Source organism: Antechinus flavipes, chromosome 2, assembly GCF_016432865.1.
Source record: "Antechinus flavipes isolate AdamAnt ecotype Samford, QLD, Australia chromosome 2, AdamAnt_v2, whole genome shotgun sequence".
Lineage (NCBI taxonomy): Eukaryota > Metazoa > Chordata > Mammalia > Dasyuromorphia > Dasyuridae > Antechinus > Antechinus flavipes.
The window spans coordinates 609611200-609631345 of NC_067399.1; the positions used below are offsets into that span (position 1 = coordinate 609611200).

The window sequence follows — 20146 nt, forward strand, 5'->3', positions numbered from 1 at the left end:
GAAATCTTCCCATGACCTAACTCCAATATTTGCTAAATCCTAAACGTATCATTTGATGCAAATCAACAGGATCTACCTAATTCTCTCATTCTTTCATATCTCAGAGTAATACTACTTGAACTGTCTACCAGTTTCTCACTATTATCATCATCAAACTACAATATCATAAATTAAAATTAAGGTGGATGTTATGTAACTATAAGGACTTATTTTAGCTCTAGAAAAGCTATGAAAAAATGTTTCTCCCACCCTTCCTTGGAAGAATAGATTATCAGTGTAGAATGTTGCACATACTATCATAAGTGGTTTCATTGTTATGTGGTTTTGTTTAACTTTTTCTTTGTTATAAGAGAAGGTCACTGCTTTGGAAAAGCTAAGATTTGTGTGTGCACAAATTACTATAGTCATAGAAAAAATGACATCAATAAAACTAATTTTAAACACAATTGTTGAGTTCAGGTCTTCCAAAAATATTCTATAATTCAGACTTTCAAATCTTAATGAAATTTCACTTTTAATTCATGTAATCAAGAATTTCTTAAGTGGTTACTAGGTGAAAATTCTACAATAACTGGTGATATTATTCACTATTAATAAAACCGGAAATGAAAAGATGGAAGGATGAGAAAACTAATCCAACAATTTAACAAGCTATGCAGGAAGAGGTTGTGAGAGAACAGCTACTCTCATGTGGTGAAAGTAGAGCTATGAATTTTTTTACCATTTTGAAAAGCAATTTGTAACTATACTCCAAAAGTGATTAAATATTGAATATTGACCCAGATATGCCACTACTGTTAATACCAAAAAAGATCAGAGGGGAAAGGACCCATATGCACAAAAATATTTGTGACAATCCTTTTTGTGGTGGGAAACTACTGGAAACAAAATGGGTGCCCACCACTAATTGTAGGACATTAATGATATACAAATACAAATATTATTGAGTTATAAGAAATGATGAACATGATAGATTCAGAAAACTTGAGAAAACATGCATAAAATGATGTAAAGTGAGCAGAATCAGAAGAAGAATTTATATAATGAGCAGAATAATGTAAAGGAAAACAACTTTGAAAAACTTCAAATCTCTGAGCAAAGCAATGACCAAATATGCCTGCAGAAAATTGATTATGAGACATGCTTCCCATCTCTTGGAAGAGGTAGACTAGAGTTGCAAAATGAGACATTTTCAGACAGGACCCATGTGAGGATTTGTTTTGTTCAACTATACTTGTCACAAAGGGAAAGGGGCTTTTTGGGGAGGGAAGAAGTTGGTAGGTAGTCAAGATGATGAAAAAAAAAAAATAAAGCATATCAAAAATATTTTTTTAATACATAAAAGTAAACATAATGAAATTCAGAAGGGGACACAGACCAACAAGGCAACTTTGTTTCTATCATGTTAAATTTGATATATGCTCTTTTACCAAAAAAACAAAACAAAAAACAAGAAAAATCATTTCACATACTATTTTCTGTTATCTGTAAATTAAAAGTTCATGTTAAGCTTATAATAATTTTTTAAAAGAAGGGGTATGTGAAAATGGAAGAAGGAAAGACAACTTATTCTAAGAGCTCATGAAAGATATGACAATAGCTTGAAAGGATGAATGGCAGGGTTGAGTTTAAGATTATTTAAGGATAGAGGAAGTCTGGGCATATTTGTAGACAATAGAGAGAAACTGAAGATTAGAGAAATCTGAGTTGATCCAAAGTACTAGGTTCCAGAGAAGTTGGGAGAGATTGAATCAATAGTATAACTACAGGTGTTAATCTTGGCAAAGAGAAAGGCCATCTTCCTCTTTGTCAGAGACTGAAGCAAAAGAGAAATGTGAGAATTCTGAGGAAGAATTTTGAGGTGTAGAAAAAAGGAAGAGAAAGGTTATGATTGATGGCCTTCATTTATCTTAAGAGGGAAAGATGAGGGAACAAAATAAAAAATCTGTAAAAGAGAAGAATTTTGAGCAATCACTGAAATATGCAACAGTTCAGTTTCTTAAATTGTGGATCTCAACGTCATATGGGGTCTTGTAAATGTGGGGGCTTCAAAATCATGATGTATTATCTGTAAATGTTTGATTTGTATGCCTGGGGTGATATAAAAAGTTTTTGGGAGAAAGAAGTGGTGAGTTGGAAAAGTTTTAAGAAGTCCTGTGATAACCAATTAAAGACCAATAAATAAAAAGATAGTTTTGCAGCAATTGAGGGTTCAGTTGAGATTAGATAAAATAAATTTACGAGAGCCAACAAATATGATTGATTGTATAACTTCCTCCAGTTTATTTTGGGTGGGTAGGGAGAAATAGAGTGAGTACAATGATGGCAACCCTAATGTTGCTTAGCAAGGCATGAGCATCAAAAAGGAAAAGGGGACTAGGGATTCAATGGTGAGGAATTCTGGTCAAGATTAGAAGAAAAAAAAAGGGGAAAGGAAAAGCGAAGCCAGAACTCAAGTGATGGGTTTGGAAGAAGGCAGGAGATGAAATCCAGGTGACCCAATGAAAAATGCATTTAGAATTAAGGCATAGGGAGAGATGAAAGTACAGGATGTTGAATTAAGACTTTCAGTTTGGGATTACTGTTACAGAACAGTTGTGGGCAGCAGTGACATCAAAGATGAGCCCATTCCTGTGTGAGGAATGGTGAGGTAGAGTGAAGGTCACAGCACTTGTTGAAGTTGATGAACTAAGAGATCAACTATAGGACTTCTCATGTATAAGGTCAGGGGTCGAGTGAAAAAGGCTGTGAACCAAGTCCTGAACTTATTGAGAATAGCCTGGAGACAGGGACAACTGGACCAGATCTGGACAAGGTGATGTAGGCAGCTGGAATACATTTCATATGAGACATGGTAACTAAGTGATAATCTCAGAAAACTGTCCAAAGTGGCAGAATAATGAATATTCCTTCTGGGGAATAACCTTACTCATACTTCTGACTCAAGATGTTGGGAGCCATTAAAAAAAAAGAAAGTATATTCAGAAGATAAACAACAACAGTGGGGGGAAGAGGAAAAAAAAGCTAGGTTTTCCCTGAGATGTGTGAGAGAAGGAGGTATGAAAAAAGGAGAGAAACTTGGCCACAAAGAGAATAATACTTCTAAAGATACAACAGAAGGGTAGGGACCCATACCTCAAAGTTCTCATTCTCATTCCCCCTCATTGCAGGGGTGGGAGGGAGAATATATATATATATATATATATATATGCAGCTTGTCTCTGTTTATACATACGTGCTGATGATATCCATTGACTCAAGATGACAGATCCTAACATGACAACAGCAGTAAAGGAAAAGGATATTTGGAATAACTTGCTCCTCTGTCATTAACTAAGGAAGTGAACAAGTAAAGAAGGAAGCCTCAAGAAGCTGAAAAATAATATATATTATACAAATTAATTATGAGTTTACAAACTCGTAAAAGTCTGGTGAAAATATAGAATCCACAATAAATTAATCCTTTGAAAATGTAGGTTTCATCTTATGAAAGTAACACCAGCAACAAGAATTGGGTTAGGATCTCAAGCTAGAACTATAGGTAAAACTGAATAAATTGAACATTGAATGTTAAAGACAGTCAGCTAGCCTGTTCAAGAAATGATATGAAAACTGTTGTCCTGAATATTCTTCACTAAAGTTATATTATCAATGTTATGCAAGTGCTATTAAGTCCGATCAAGGTGGAAAGACTTCAGCAATAGGTTAAGTATAGGTTCAGCAATGGATAGCATATCCATTGCCCAAGGAGCAGTCTTGCTTATTTGGAGAGGTTTATCATCAGAATGTGGGCTACTGAGCAGGGCATTGCTTTTGGTCACAATACTCAAGAAAACCATCCATTTAGATATTGAGAGATATAACCCCAACTCAATTCAGGGAATATTAGTTAAATGCCCTACATTCAGGCCAGGTACTCTAGCAAGTAGATGCCCTTTAGAAGCTTGGGGTCTGCAGTGAGAAAACATGTACATCTATAAATCAACCCAAAATGCATAGAAAATAAATACAAAATTGCTGGGCCCTGAAACCTTCTACCCCACCTGTTTTCCATGACTTTTATAACACAATGCCTTGTATTGTTAGCCAAGGCATTGTATACAATACAAACCAGAATGGGGTTGAGGCAACCAGGCATGTGTTCTGCTGATAGGTGTGCACTAGGGGTTCCAGCAAGAGAATTATGGCACAAACAGTCATGCATCGAATATGTGCCAAAAACAGGGCAAGCACTCTTCTCCATTGAAAGGACCGTTGCTGAGGCATGTGACCTGGGGAAAACGGAGGATGGTTGGGGGGAAGATATAAGGGACATGGGACGAGGAAGGGGGAGAGACATCATGAGCTGTACCAAATAAAGTGTGACTATTGCAACTTTCATTGCATGTGGTGAATATCTGGTCTCGTGTATTTGGAGATTTCAAAAGAGTTATTGAGGTGACTAGGTAAGGAAAGGTACCTCCTGGTTAGGAGCAGCCTAACATAAAATAATTGCGGTATATAAGGGAAATACAAAATTGAAGAGAGGAGAATTAGGAACTGTCTTTTGTAAAAAAAAAAAAAAAAAATAGCCCTTTATTGAGCCTTGAAAGAAACTAGGCCTTTTTCTAGGAGTTGGGTGTGAAAGAAGACAGATATGGGACAATAACTTTAGAGTTAGATGAAATGTCTTGGTTTTTTTTAAATAAAGATTCACCTCTCCCTCCTAATCTCCTCTACCATTGAGAAGTCAAGAAAAAAAAATCATTATAAACATATATAAAGTAAAACAAATTTGTGAACTGTCCAAGTCAAAAAATATACAAATATCAATCTATTGAGTCCATCATCTCTCTATCAGAAGGAGGGTAGTATATTTCATTATGAGTATTCTGGAAATGTAGTTAGTCACTGAATTGATCAAAGTTCCTAAATCTTTCAGAATTTTTTGTCTTTACAATATCGTTGTTACTGTATAAATTATCCTCTCGATTCTAATCATATTATTCTGTATTGGTTCATACAAGTTTTTCCATGTTTGTCTGAAACAATCACCTTCATCATTTCTTACAGAAAAATACTATTTTGTCACTTTCATACAAAATATATTGTTCAGCCTTTCTCCAATGTATGGGCATCCACTCAGTTTTTATTTCTTTGACAACACCAATATAAATATTTTTGTACATTTGAGTCTGTGACACAGTTTAATAGCTATTAGGAAATAGTTCCAAATTGTTTACCCAAATGGCTAGACCACATGGCAGCTGCACCAACAGTGAATCAATGTACTGTTTTCCAATATCCCTTCCATTATCTGTAATTTTCTTTTTGGTAGTTTTGTCAATCTGATGTGTGAAAGAAATAAATTCATAATTCATAAATACATAATTTGTATTTCTCTAAGAAGTAGTGGGTTTTTTTCATATAGTTTTTGATAATCTAGTTTTCTTCTAAAAATGTCTATTCATATTCCTTGGTCTTTTATAAATTGGAGAATGGTCTTATATATTTGAATCAGTTCATTATACATCTTGAAAATGACACCTTTAATCAGAGAAACTTGAGATTTTCCCCTCATTTACCTGCTTCCAAGGAAAGGTTTTTTTTTTTTTTTTAATGTGGGAGATGTACTTGGTCATTAAGTAAATCAGTAAACGTTTATTAAGAAAACTGCTAATAAACACAGAGGATACAAAAAGAGCCAAAAGACAGTTCCTGTTCTCATAGAGTTTCAAAATGTTAGCGAGTAGCCAAAGGTTAGGGAAAGATTGAAAATTAGGGAGAGAGAAAGAAGATACTTTAAAGAATAGAGGATAGGATTAAAAGCTCAAAGAATAAGATTATTATATAATTGGATCCCCAGGAGTTCTGAAGGTATTCCATGGAGGTGGAATAGGTAGGAAAAGATTACAATGATGAAATTATAGTTATAATTTTTGTTTGAAATTATGATTTCATCAGATCCCAGTAAAGTAATTATCTCCTGCTAATGCAGATTGGCAAAAGTTCTGAGATCTAGAGTTTTAGAGTTGCCTGTGGCAATAAGAGATTAAAGTGACTTGCCTCAAACCCTTCAGATATATGTCTCAAAGGCAGGAATTGAGTATCTTTCGGAATTCAATAGTTCTAAATGCAAGGTCAACCTTTTATTTACTACATCATTATGTCTCTTGAATTATTGTGTATTATTACATATTTCAGGGGTAGGGAGTATGATGTCAATTTTTTTTTCTATTTCTCTGCCAACAACACATAAAGAACTCAATTATATAACTGTACTTTCATCTTAATTCCCCTAAAGGCAGTAATACAAACATTATTTCTATTTTACAGATAATGAGTCAAGTAGAGGCAAGTAAAAAAGCATTATTTTGTACTAGGCACTGTCCTAACTAAGTGCTAAAGATACAAGGGAAAGGAGAAAGGAATAAATATTTATTAAATGTTTATCACGTGCCAGGCATTCTCCTAAGTGCTTTATCATTATCTCATTTCATCTTCACAACAATCTTATGAGATAGGTGCTATCATTATCCCCATTTTACAATTGAGGAAACTGAGGCAGAAATTAAATGACTTGCTCAGGGTCATACAGCCTAATGTCTGAGGCCAGGTCTGAAATGAAATCTTCCTGTTTCTAGGTTTAGTGCTCTATCCACTGTATCACAAAGACAGATAAAAATAGTCCCTTCCCTCTAAGACTTCACATTTTAATGAAGGAAATAAAATGCAACTATACACACAAGCTATATATAGGACAAAGAGAAAGTATTCTTCTAAGAAAGGCACTAAAATTAAGTGGAATCAGGAAAGGCTTCTTATAGAAGACAAAATTTTAGTAGTTCTGAAGGAATCTAGGAGGTAGTGTTATATCAGAGAAACTGAGGCAAGACAGATTAGTTTTTAATCTTTTAATGTGGAAAGTTTAGGTTAGCTGACCAGATGGGACTCATGTCCAACTTATTCCTGCTCAAGAAACTGAGGCAGGGAATTTATATAAGATTTTAGCTAACTAGGGTTTGCAAACAGAATATATAACCTGAGAATATTGTCTTATAGGGGAAACAAAGGCAGATAAGGATAGGGAGGACACTGGGTGGGCAGACAAGCCATAATTCCAGGAAAAGATCATAACTTAATCCTGACAGGATAGGGGTTAATATAAGGAGGTCAAGGGCAGGAGACAGTGAGGCAAGGGGCAATACTCAAACCAAGGGGAAATTATCTGAGATAATGCACCTGGAGTTTGTGATACAATGGTATGTAAAGGTGATGGGAGTTCCAAGGTGTTTCTTGACTCAATTATCCCAGTCCTAATGGCAAGGAAGTGGGACTGGCCATAATAATTTTTTTTATTTTTTTATTCAGGGCATAACAGTAGAAATGAGGAGGGAGAGAATTCCAGGCCTGGGGAACAGCTAGCGAAAATGCCAGGAATTTGGAACTTGACTTGAGATTAAGCCTTGTTCAAAGAATATCAAAAAGCTTCATTAGATCAAAGAGTAGATGAAAGAGAAAAGATATAAAAAAGACAAGAAAATGGGAAGGGACCAGATGCTGAAGATATTTAAATGCCAAATGAAGATGAAATGAACAACATAAGAGCATGGACCAGAGTGGGGTAAGACTTGAGGCAGGGAAACCAATCAGCAGGCTACTGTGTAAAACAGAGGTGATGTGATAAAGGCCTACACCAGTGATATACTGTTAGAGAGAAAAAAGGGCCTATATGTACAAAGTGGAATCAACAGGACCTGGCTAATAATTGGATATGGGAAAAGGAGGGAAGTGAGAGAAGAAAGTTCATACTGTCACCTAGGTTGCAAGCTTGGGTGACTGGGCAGATGAAAGTGTCCACAGTAATAGGAAAGTCAGAAAAAAGGAGCATTTGATGGGGGGAGAATGAGTTCTATTTTGGACATGTGTTTAATTTGTCTATTGGACATCTAATTTGATATGTTGAAAAGAAATTTGAGACTGATGGTCAAAAAAGAGATTAGAGCTGAATAAGTAGATCTGAGTCATTAGCATATAATGATAAATGAAACCATGGTAGTTGATGACTTCATATCACTAATAGAGAAGAGAAAAGGACCCAGGAAGGAGCTCTAGGGGACACCCATTTTCATGAGTGTGACCTGGAGGCACATCCATCAAAGACTGAGAAGGTATGGTCAGATAGGAGGAGAACCAGAAGAGAACTTCTCCCCAAAACCAACCAACCAAAAAAAATCTAGAAAAGAAAGAATATAGGAAGAGAATAATCAGCAGTGTCAAAAGCTGCAGAGCATTGAGGAGGAGGATTTAAAAAAAAATTTTTTTTTAGATTTGGCAATTAAGAGATAATCGAGAATAACAAGGAAGCTAAGGCTCAAGGCACCTGCCCGTGGATACTCAGTTTTGGTTGTTGTTCTGTCATATCTGACTCTTTGTGACCCCATTTGTTTTCTTGGCAAAGATTCTGAAGTGGTTTGTTGTCTCTTTCTCCCGGTCATTTTACATATGAGGAAACTGAAACAAAAAGGATTAAGTGACTTGCTGAAATTCACACATCTAGTTAAGTGTCTGTGGAAGGTTTTGTACTCAGTTCTTCCGGAGGGGAAGTGCAAACAGGCTAATCTGGTTAGAACACAGAATTTGTGAATATAAGCAGGATAGCAACCTGAAATAAGGCAAGCAAGGTAGGTAGGAGCTAGATTATAGAAGACTTCATAAAACCAAAGAGGATTTTGTATTTTATCCTAGACAAGTAAAAGCTACTGGAGTTTTTGGAGTAGGCAGTGATGCAGTTAGATCTGAGCTTTAAGAATATTGATTTTTAGGGGCAGCTAGGTAGTGTACTGTATAAAGCACCAGCCCTGAAGTCAGGAGGGCCTGATTTCAAATCTAGTCTCAGACGCTTACAATTCCCTGGAATAAAGGCAGAAGTTGGGACGTAAAGAAGTTGGGATCTGCATTAGCAGGAGATAATATATGTATATTTTAGAATATCAGCTTTATAAAAAAAGAATATACATTTAGAAAGGAATAAAAGTTTTTTAAATTTATAAAGAAATAAGAGGATGAGGGAATTAAAAAATGGGGAAATATAGAACAGGTATAGATTAAAAGGAATGGAATAAAGAATGATAAAGTGGAGGGATAAAGGATCCTTGGAAGGGGGGTAAGATACCACTTGGGCAAGTGGTAGTGGGTAAAGTCGAAAGTCAGGACGCATAGGAAATAAGAGATACACACAAACATAAAATAAAGATTAGAAATAGAATTTATTAGGTTTTTTAAAAAAAGGAGCAGTAATCATGATCTCAGAGAGAGTTAAGCTAAGATTTAATCAAAAGAGAAAAATTGGGGAACTATAGTATATGTCAGCCACATTAATCAATATTGTTTTAGACGGTTTAAAATAATTAGACAATCTAAAGTTGGAATATTGCTGTGGTGAAAGAAATGATGAGTAGGTGGAGTTAGAAAAATATGGAAAGACTTGGATTTATAAAGATGTTATGCACCTTCAGAGAAAGAGAAAAAAACAAGCATAATATTATCTTAATCACTTCAATTTGCATTATTTTAGGAAGATTCTGAAAATCACATGGCAGGATAAAATACCAGACACTGAGGTCCTTTTAACTGAATTACCAAGCAATCCAACTCTACTGCAGAGAGCACAACTCCATTGAGCTGGTCACATTATTCAAATGCCAAATGTATGCTTGCCTAAAAGATTATTTTATGGAAAACTCCCACAGGGCACAAGGTGGGTCAGAAAAATTGATACAAGGACATTCTCAAGATCTCTCTCTTTTTTTTAAGGTCTCTTTTAAGAATTTTAGAATTTATTGTATGGCAGGAGACACTATTCTAGGACATGCCAGCATGGAGTGCCCTTAACAGAGAAGGTGCTGTGTGTAAAACAGAATTGAATAAGCTTAGAAGACATGCAAGATGTGCAAAATTAGAGAAGCCACCCCAAATACTTAAGAAATTATTTTTCATCCATTCATTAATTCATTGAGCAAAGAAAACTAATGCAGATTGATAGACTATTTGTAATCCAACCTGTGACAGAGCATTGGAGCTCATCTTGGTCTAATCAGCCTCAGTCAGATACATTGTAACTCTAATATAGTGATGTCATTTTGGTCCTCTTTAAGAACGAAGGACAATAACCAATATACGTATACATATAGGTTATGTATATATGTATGTACATATATGTGTGTGTATGCATATGATACATAAATATGCTTAATTTAGCCTTCTTGGGGGAGAAAAGGAGGAAGGAATAAAGTAAAAAGTACACAACAGAGAATAAAAGAAAACCTATAAGGAAGAAAAGATGGACAGCTCTGAACAATGTGTAATATTTATTATATATGCTTTCTTGAAATGGAAATTTGTTGCTTTACATCTTAAATGCTTTCATGTTCTATTGTACATGATCATTGTTTTCTTTTCTATTTAAGTTTATAATAAATAAATTTAAGAAAAAAAACTATTATCAACTTCTTGAGTATGGATTAGAAATCCAAGAAGTTAGTTGCAGGGAGATCAAGTAGGAGGCCATTGCAATAGTCCAATCTAGAAGTAATAAGGAACTAACTAGAGTGGCATTTATGTGAATGGAGAGAAGGAAACAAATCCTTGAGTTATGGAGAGAGAAATGGCATTACCTCAAAACTTAATATATGGAATGAGTGAGAGTGTGGCATCAAAGATGACACTGATATTATGATTCTGGGTAACTTTTCAGATGGTAAAGCTCTCAACAGAAAGAGGGAAATTTTTAAGAGATAATTTGGGGAAGAAAATGAATTATTTCAATTTGGAGAATGCCGTGTTTGACATGTTTTTCAAAACATCCGAAAAGCAATTGGTGAAATAGGACTAAAGCTCAGGGAAAAGGCTGTGCTGAATATAGATATGTGTGAATCATTTACATAGAGATTTTAATTGAATCCATAGGAACTGCTAAGTCACCAAGTGAAAAAAAATAAAAAGAAATGAAAAGGTCCAGCATAACATGGCCTAAGGTCCAGTCAAGGAAATGGAGAAGGAATGGTTAGACTAATAGGAAGAGAACCAAGAGAAGTCAGCCAGTCAATAAGCATTTATTAAGCTGTATCTGGGTTTTCAGAGAAAAGCAAAAGAAATTCTCTATTCTCAAAGAGTTCACAGTCTAATGGAGGTGACAACATGTAAACAATTATGTACTATATCCAGGATAAATTGGATGTAATCAACAGCTAGGAGGCACTAGAATTAAAGCGAATTGAGAAAAGCTTCCTTTAGGAGACTGGATTTTAGCTGGGACTTGAAAGAAGCAAGATGTAGAGATGAAGATGGAGAGCATTCCAGGCATGAAGGGGAGCCAATCAAAATGCCTGAATTTTGAAGAGAAAGCATTCAGGAGGAGAAGGTTAATTGTTTCAAATGCTATAGGAAGGTAGGGAAAAATGAGCACTGAGAAAAAATCACCAGACTTGGTAATTAAGAGATCACTTTGAAGAAAGCAGTTTTAATTGAGTGATAAAAGTTGGCTACTAGATTGTAGAGGTTGGAATAGATAAGAAAAGAAAATAATGACTATAGATAGATTTTTCAAATATTTTGGCTAAGAAATAAAAAGATCACAGCTAGCAGAGATAATACAATATAGTGAGGGTTTTTTGTTTTTTTTTTAAGTTTTGAAGATAATGGGCACATCCGTGAGCAGCAAGAAGCTAATTTTTGTTTTGTTCAGTTGTCTGATTTTTCGTGACCCAATTTGTAATTTCCTTAGCAAAGATATTGGAGTAGTTTGTCATTTCCTTCTTTGGCTCATTTTACAAATTTTGAGGAAAATGAAGAAGTCAAGTGATTTGCCCATGGTCAGATACTAAGTATCTCAGGTTAGTTTTGAATTAGGTTCTTCTTGACTCCAAACTTGGTGCTCTATCCACCTAGCTGCCCAGAGAAGCTGATAAAGAGATATTATAGATTAAAGAGAAATAATAGTGGGGGAAATGTGCCATAGAAGATAGGAAAATAATGGGATAAAGAGCTATGTATTGGACAAAGATTACATTTGGCAAGGACCACTTTTCCAATAAGCTCTGAAGTGAACAAAGAATGGGAGATGTCATGGGATTATAAAATAAGGAGGATAGAAAATAGTCACATTGTATGGCCTTGTTTTGTTTTGTTTTTTTCTTTGTAGCTATATACAGTAAATTCCTCAGTTTAAGAGTTGGGAGAAAGAGAATTCTATAGTATTCTGGAGAGGTTTGGAGTGAGTGGGTGGAGAATTAGAAGACTAAAACGATTGCCTTGCTGTAATGAGAGTTTAGTTGAGATCAGGTAAAAAAATTTGTGGTGGATCCAATCATCCTAGTTGCATTACTTCTCCCAACTTCATTTCAGAGCACGAAAAAGAACAAAGGAGGAAGATAAATGATATTACTGAAAAGTTGGGGTTTGGCAATATCTCCAGGACAGGAAAGTCTAGAGTAGAAAATAATGTAAAGTTTAATGGGTTAAATAAGGGATAAATATAGGGAAGGAAGATGAGTATATTCTGGGTTAGAAGAGTTGCCATACATTGGGATAAGTTTAGGAGGAAAAAAGGTTACTGTCAGAGAGAGGGATTTCAGAATTCTTGATCATGGAAGTGAAACATGTAGGTGATAGCAAGATCAAGGGTGTGGCCACATCTATGTTTGCCTGAGATGGAATGGAGGAACAGGTTATGGGGAGTTGAGAAGACTGAAAGACTGGGAGTTTGGTGTGTGAAGTAACATCACAACATATTTGTTACAATTCCCTGGAATAAAGGCAGAAGTTGGGACGTAAAGAAAGACTGTGAAATAGTCAATGAACTCACCAAGAAATCAGGGCAAATGTAGTAGATAACTAACCAGAATTTCAATCAGGTGAAAAATTTCGATGAAGTGAATCTCTTTTTTTTTTTTTTGAATGTTAAATAGTCTTTACTTTCAAGTGACCATCCCCATTCTAAATGTAACAAGTTATTCATAAGCACCCAAGTTCCATCAGCTGGTACTCTTTCATCAAGGGTAACTAAAAGGATTCTAAATGGCTATATCAGCAACGTTATTATGCTAAACCCATCTAGATAGGGCTATTTGAAGAATGCCCATTGCTTCCCAATGCTTCATTGATGTTTAATATAATGAAGCTCTAGAGAATGCTACATAAAATTGTATAAAATTTTTAACTCCTTTCTTTAAGGAATTTTCTTCATCACTAAAACCATCCAGGGATGGTAGCATTCTCCAGCTTACCAACTAAAAAGCACAAAAAGAGTTTGTATGAAATAAAAGATAAGAATATTCACTCTTTGGATGAGCTTCCAGTCTGTATGAAGTCAGATTCTTCAGACTCCAAAAAGATTAAAGTACCATACTAAATACTATACAGAAATAATTTAAAATCTTTATACAAGAATGGAATTGCAGGACGACTAAAGCTTCACATGTAGGACAACTGAACTGCCAACCTATCTATCGAATATGAGCTTATTTCTTTTATCCTATCCATTTATACGGTAGTTTTCATGGATTTCTGGATGGATGTCACACACAAAAGCCAACAGGTTTGATGAAGTGAATCTCAAATGAACAGACGCTGCTGGGTGATGGCTGCAGAGAGAGATCTAGAGTGGCACTGAGTATTCTGACTGTTAAATCATTGGGAAAGAAGGCTAAAGAGAGGAATCGGCTAGAATGACTTTTAAGTTGCAAACCTCGGAGACGGGAGGATGGTCCTAATCAAGCCCCATTTGCCTGTCACAAACAAGGAAGTGGAGGGGAGGGGTTTGGTGAAATGATAATGAACTGTTTTGGAAATGCTCTCTTGGGCATTCAGTTGGAAAGAGCCACTAGAAAGTTGGCGACGCATTTTGACTGGGTCTCGGAGGCTGGATCTCGAACACAGATCTATAGATGATCATAGTGCTTCTCCCGCAATTACACTCAGGTGGAGGAAAGCACCGGCTGAATACATAGGAATTTTACATTATTGAGGCTGAGAGAAAGGACGCCGAGTGGAGATGGTTTCTTCAAAAAGCCCGGTCGTCTGTTGGGACCTTCGGGAGAGAAAGGTATCGAAATCCTAGTTCCGCGGCGCAAATGAACGCCTTTGCATGAGGAGGCTCAGATGTGGCTTTCGGAAGCGCCGCCCCTCAGCTACGAGAGACTCTACCTCGTCTTCGGCTTTGGGGCCGCCTACACTATAAATCCAAAACAGCAGCCCTAGGATCCGGAAAACTGAACAGAAGAAAGCGGAAATCCGGTGGCGCGCAGTGCAGACCGGTATTTGTAGGCAGCTGAAAGAACTGGGGATTTTTAACTTCCGGTCAATTGACGCAATGATCCCTGGGGCTTGTAGTAAAAAGAGAAAAATGGTTGGCCCCTGGGCGGGAGTCTGGATTTCTCGTGTTCCTCTTTGCTTTCGGGAGTCTCTCACAATAATCATCGCAAAGTACAATGACGTAGTTGGCTTACATGGCCTTAAAAAAAAATTCCTCCTACTCCCGTTTGTCTTCACCTCCATCTGTAACCCAAGTAGGTCCCTTTAATTTAAATCAGATTCCCATGATGCATTGAACCCATAGCCCTTGTGATTGGTCCGGAGACGTTCTGCAGGCAAGATTCAAATCGTGGCGCGTGAACGTTTATTCTACTCCGGAGAAGAGGAAGCTATCTGGAGCGGCGGTAACGAGCGGCTGCACTGAGTCGAGAGACCCTGAGTGAGGTAGGAACCCCGCTAGGGTCTTGGGTGGGTGGGGCTCTCCTCGGACTTGCCGGTCGCGAGGTGGTGGTTTAGGGGGTATTGGATGCCACTGGCTGCGCGGCTTCCCGGACTGGCTCGGGCCGAGTGGAGAGCCGGACGCGTCTCGAGGACTCGTCCCTGACCTGTCCTTGCTATTTCTCGATCTGATTTTAGGTTTCTCAGCGAGGCCCGTCATGGCTTTCCAACCGAGTTCCGTTGGCAAAAAGAAGGATGAGAAAGGAAAGAACATCCAGGTGGTGGTGAGATGCAGGTAAGAGGCGCGCGAGATTTGGCCCCCGCGGCTTAATATCTTTAGGTGAGGTCGGAGGCCCCACTTCTGTGCTGGGATCCGAGGGGATCCGGGGAGGGTCTGGGGGACAGGTGAGGAATGACATTCGCATTAGACTTGGCGCGTCTTATTGAAACCCCCCAGGGTGTTAGTCTGCATTTGCTCGGATGGTTCTGCAGCGTCTGTTATGTCATCTGAAACTGATGGGGCTTTTCAAAGAAGCTGTTGTAGATGCTCCCAACTAAAGCGTTCGTTGTGTCCAATTGCCTTCCTGCCTGTCACTCTTGTGATATTGGGAGTTGGGTGCGCAAATCTGCTTCCCGCTCCAGCTCTCTGGGCTAGATTTATCCTCGAATCTGATTTTATTATGCTATTAATGTTTTACTGGGTGTTTTTGTTAGCTTTTTTTTTTTTAAGTTGGTTTTTGAAGTTAATGTGGAGTTGTGTCCCTGCACTTAGTCTGGGACTTCGTAGGCACTTAATAAATGTTTACTGATTGATTGTCTGATGACCACTTTGCATTTCTATTAGCATTTGTATATGTGTTTAATTATTAATTTAAAGGTAGCTAGGTGATAAAGTGGATAAAATGCAGGACTCTTCTTACTCTTCTTCCTGACTTCAAATCTTGCCTTAAACACTTACTAGCTCTGTGACCCTGAGTAAATCACTTACTCCTGTTTGCCTCAGTTTCCTCATATGTAAAATGGGTTGGATAACGAAATAACAAGTCATTCTTTGCCAAGAAAAATCCAGATGGGGCCAGGAAGAGTCAGACACCGTACTATGACAAAAGCTTTGTGTCTATGGGCAAATCACTTGAGTATAGCTTCCTCTTATTTGACTGAAAAACAGCAACTAGTTTTATAGGTAAGAAAACTTCAGTTCTGGCATGTTAAGTAACTCTGGAATCACATACGGAAGTAAACATTAGTTGAGTTTTGAACCATAGTCACCTGACTCTAGGTGTTTTTCTCCTATGTCAGGATGACATAGTAGGGCCGTCTTATTTTGTATGAAAGACAATTTAAGGGGTTTATTGTGAACATTTTGACTTAAAATATGGAGTCGGTAAGTGGCCTATAGTGGAGTGCCAAAGTCAGGAAGAATTGAGCACAGATCCAGCCTCAGACCCTTAGCAGTTGTGTGATCCTGGACAGATCACTTAACCTTTTGTTTGTTTCATTTACTGTAAAATGGTAATATTAACAGCTTTTACCTCCCAGTGTTGTCAGTGAGGATCAAATGGGTTAATTTTTGTAAAAGTACCTGGAGCTGTATAAATGTTGGCTATTGTTCGTTTTGAAGTATGTAATAAGTTGCATGTATTACTTAGAAAATTAATCACTCTTTTTTGATAATAATCTTGTTATATCTCATAAGACTAAAAGCCAAGCACAAAAGACAATGGTTTGAGAGAATGTTAAAGTTGAGTGCCTTTTTATAGATAGGAATAAGGAGTAGAATGTCAAAAAAAACAGATTGGAGATTGGATGGAGAGTTGGAGAAGGGGGTGATATCAGGAGGAGCTAACTATTTTTTTCAAACACATGGTTTTAAGATATAAAGATGTAGAAATATTGAGAGGGATATGTCTCTATTTTCTCAATAAAGTATGATGCAAGATTCTTAGCTGTAACATTTGAGAAAAAGGTCGTATAGGAGGCTTGAATAAAAAGTAGGTTTGGAAAAGCCTCACTGTTGGAGAATTGATTAGGCAAAAGTAAAACAACTGAGTTAGAATAGTTTTGCTAGTCTCTAGTTAAACTACTCAGTCCCCAGAATATACTCTGTGCCTTCTCACATATGTAACTTTAAGTTGTTTCCTAGATCAGAATACATTTTCCCATTCTTTCTTCACCTATTAAATTTCAACTCATTTAAAAAAAAATGATTCAAATACATGAAGCCTTTGCTTAACCTACTCAGTCTCCGTGACCAGAATCAATAGATTCAAGAGTATATCTGGGGAATAAGATTTAAGAAGACTTTGAAAGGTAGGAGGGAGATAGATTATGATTGTGTACTTTAGGAAAATCATTTAGTGGCTATTGCAAGGGATTGTCAGTTTCATCTTTTTGCAACATCTCTCTTATATACATAACTCCAAATTTATTGTCTATAATGGTTGAAATAATTCGTAGTTCCATTTGTGTGTCCATCTTCCCACAGTTTGGCTGACATATTATCTTTGTGAACTCTTATCTTTACCAAGTTAGACATAAGGTGAAATCTTAATGGTCTCTTTTTTATTAATAATTTAAGAGTTTTTTTCATAATAATTGACAATTTGCATTATTCTTTTGAAAATACTTTGTTCATCTACTTTGGCTATTCATCTTTTGATTATATCATCTTGGCTTTTAGTCTTATGTTTTTGCCTATTTCCATTCTACTTGACTATGTAAAGATGTTTTTCTTAATCTACAATTTCTCTAGTTACCTTGACTGGCTTTGTATAAATAACTTTTTAATTTTACATAATCAGTATTGTCTTTTATGGTCTCTTCTAATATCCCAACATGTATCTAAAAGATTTCTTTTTCTATTTTCCTCCAATTTTTTTTTAAATGATGCAATCTTTTCTATTAGAATTCTTATCTATTTTGGTAAATGGTGCAATAAGCTTAAATTCTGTCAAATTGCTTTTAAGTTTTCCCACCAAATTTTGAATAGTAATTTCTCCCAAGTAATTTTGTTATGTAAATCTTATCAACCACTAAATGTTACTTATGCAGTCTGTTCCATCTATCTACTTTTCTATTGTTTGACATATATACCAAGGAGTTTCTATGATTGCTACTTCATATTTGTAGTTTGATATGCCCTGTTCATTTTAGGTTTTTTCCAGTTCTCTCTTCTATTTTGGTCCACCAAATTATCAAATTGTTTAGTTCTGTAAAGCACCCCATTAATGGCTTAGTTGACTTAGCATTATTTCTGAATCCATTTAGCTATCATTATATTGGCCTGGCCCAACTATGAACACTGACTCTATCTCCAATTATTTAAGTTTTTGTTTATTTCCATAAGTATTATTTTGTAATAGTAAGTCCCTGTTATCTTGGGATGAAGGTTTTTAAATGTATTTCATAGCTATTGAGAGGAATTTCTTCCATTTCCTTCCTTTCTTTATTAGTACTGTATAGAAATCTTGATCTGTGGATTCATTTTAAGTCATGATGCTTTGTTGTAGCTTATTTACCTTGAATAGTTTTTTTGATTTGGTGGGTTTATAATTTAATTTTAGAGGTTCCCCACTATGTTCTTAGCTACCAATGAATTTTTAAAAATTATATAGCTGTCAGAGTAGATTTCTAATAGTTTTCCCTATCACAAGAGAAGAAAATACTTCTTGTATACCTACTTAGTTATAAACATTTTTCTTCAAAACTTTTTTGGTTATTTTTTTTTCTAATATCATAAACTCTTTAAGATTGAGCAGTAGACATCCTGTATTTTGAATTTATACTACAGTTTTAGAAAATTTTCCCTAGGGAAATTGTCTGTTTGTGCATTGAACAACAAATAAACCAAAAAAACCTACACAGTAAAACAGAGGAGAAAAGCTCAGTTAGATTAGGTCAGCAAGCATTATAATGAAGTCTTAAACTCTATAAAGCCTCCTTACTGACCCACAGATCCCACGACCAGGTGTATACCCCTAAGGAAATCAAAGATTGAAACAAAGTTCTAATGTATACTAGAACATACATAGCATTAATTTTACAATAACTTTTTAGTTTTCAAAATACACACAAAGATGGTTTCACTCTTGCAAAACTTTGTGTTCCAAATTTTTCTCCCTTCCTCCATACGTCCTCCCTCCCCTAGACAGCAAGTAATCCAATATAGGTTAAAAAATGTGCAATTCTTCTAAACATATTTCATCATGCTGCACAAGAAAAATCATATCAAAAAGAAAAAAAAATGAAAAAAAGAAGAAAAAATGAGAAAGAAAAAATAAAATAAGCAAGCAAACAACAAAAAAGGTGAAAATATTATTTTGTGATTCACATTCAATCCCCATAGTTCTCTTTCTGGATGCAGAGGACTCTGTCACAAGTCTTTTGGAACTGTTGAAATTCATTGTTGCAAAGAGTCAAATCTATCACAGTTGATCATTCCATAATCTTCTGATTGCTGTTTACAATGTTCTATTGGTTCTGTTCACTTCACTTAGCATCAGTTCATCTATGTCTCTCCAGGCCTTTCTGAAATCATCTTGCTGATCGTTTCTTATAGAACAATAATATTTCATAACATCTATATATCATAATTTATTTAGCCATTCCCCAGTTGATGGGTATCCACTCAGTTTCCAGTTCCTTGACACCACAAAAGGGGCTGCTACACACATTTTTACATATGTGATCTCTTTCTTATGATCTTTTTGTGATACAGACCCAGTAGAGACACTGCTGGATCAAACAGTATGCATAATTTTTAATAGCCCTTTGGAAATAGTTCCAAATTGCTCTCCAGAATGGTTGAATTAGTTCACAACTCTACCAACAATGTGTTAGGGTCCCAGTTTTCCCATATCCTCTCCAACATTCATCATTACCTTTTTCTGTCATCCTAGCCAATCTCAGAGGTGTGTAGTGATACCATAGAGTTGTCTTAATGTGCATTTCTCTGATCAATAGTGATTTAGAGCACTTTTTTATATGATTAGAAATGACTTTAATTTCTTTGTCTGAAAATTATCTGTTTCTTTCCTTTGAGCATTTATCAATAGGAGAATGACTTGTGTTCTTATAAATTTGAGTTAATTCTCTACATATTTTAGAAATGAGGCCTTTATTAGAACCTTCACGTGTAAATTTTTTTCTCACTTTTCTGTATAGCAATAATTTCAGTGGTAGCAAAGAACTAGAAATAAAGTGGATGCTGTCTTATAAAATGGCTGGATAAACTGTGGCATATGACTGTAATTGGATATTATTGTGCTAAATAGATAATTTTGATTATATTAAGTTAAAAAGTTTCTGTACAAACAAAACCAATGCAGACAAGATCAGAAGGAAAGCAATAAATGGGCAAAGGGGAGAATTTACATCCAAGAGTTCTGATAAAGGCCTCATTTCTAAAATATATAGC

General features: G+C 36.0%; 1 protein-coding gene across 1 annotated transcript in view; it reads left to right on the plus strand.

The window, feature by feature from the left end:
• The first annotated feature begins 14679 nt into the window (after positions 1 to 14679).
• The window catches only part of KIF11 (kinesin family member 11), a 67591-nt gene continuing 62124 nt past the window's right edge, over positions 14680 to 20146 (plus strand). Inside the window, exons 1-2 of the mRNA XM_051981656.1 lie at positions 14680 to 14736; positions 14929 to 15025. Coding sequence (XP_051837616.1) covers positions 14949 to 15025 — 77 coding nt within the window. The 5' untranslated portion in view covers positions 14680 to 14736; positions 14929 to 14948. The remainder of the gene's footprint in view (positions 14737 to 14928; positions 15026 to 20146) is intronic.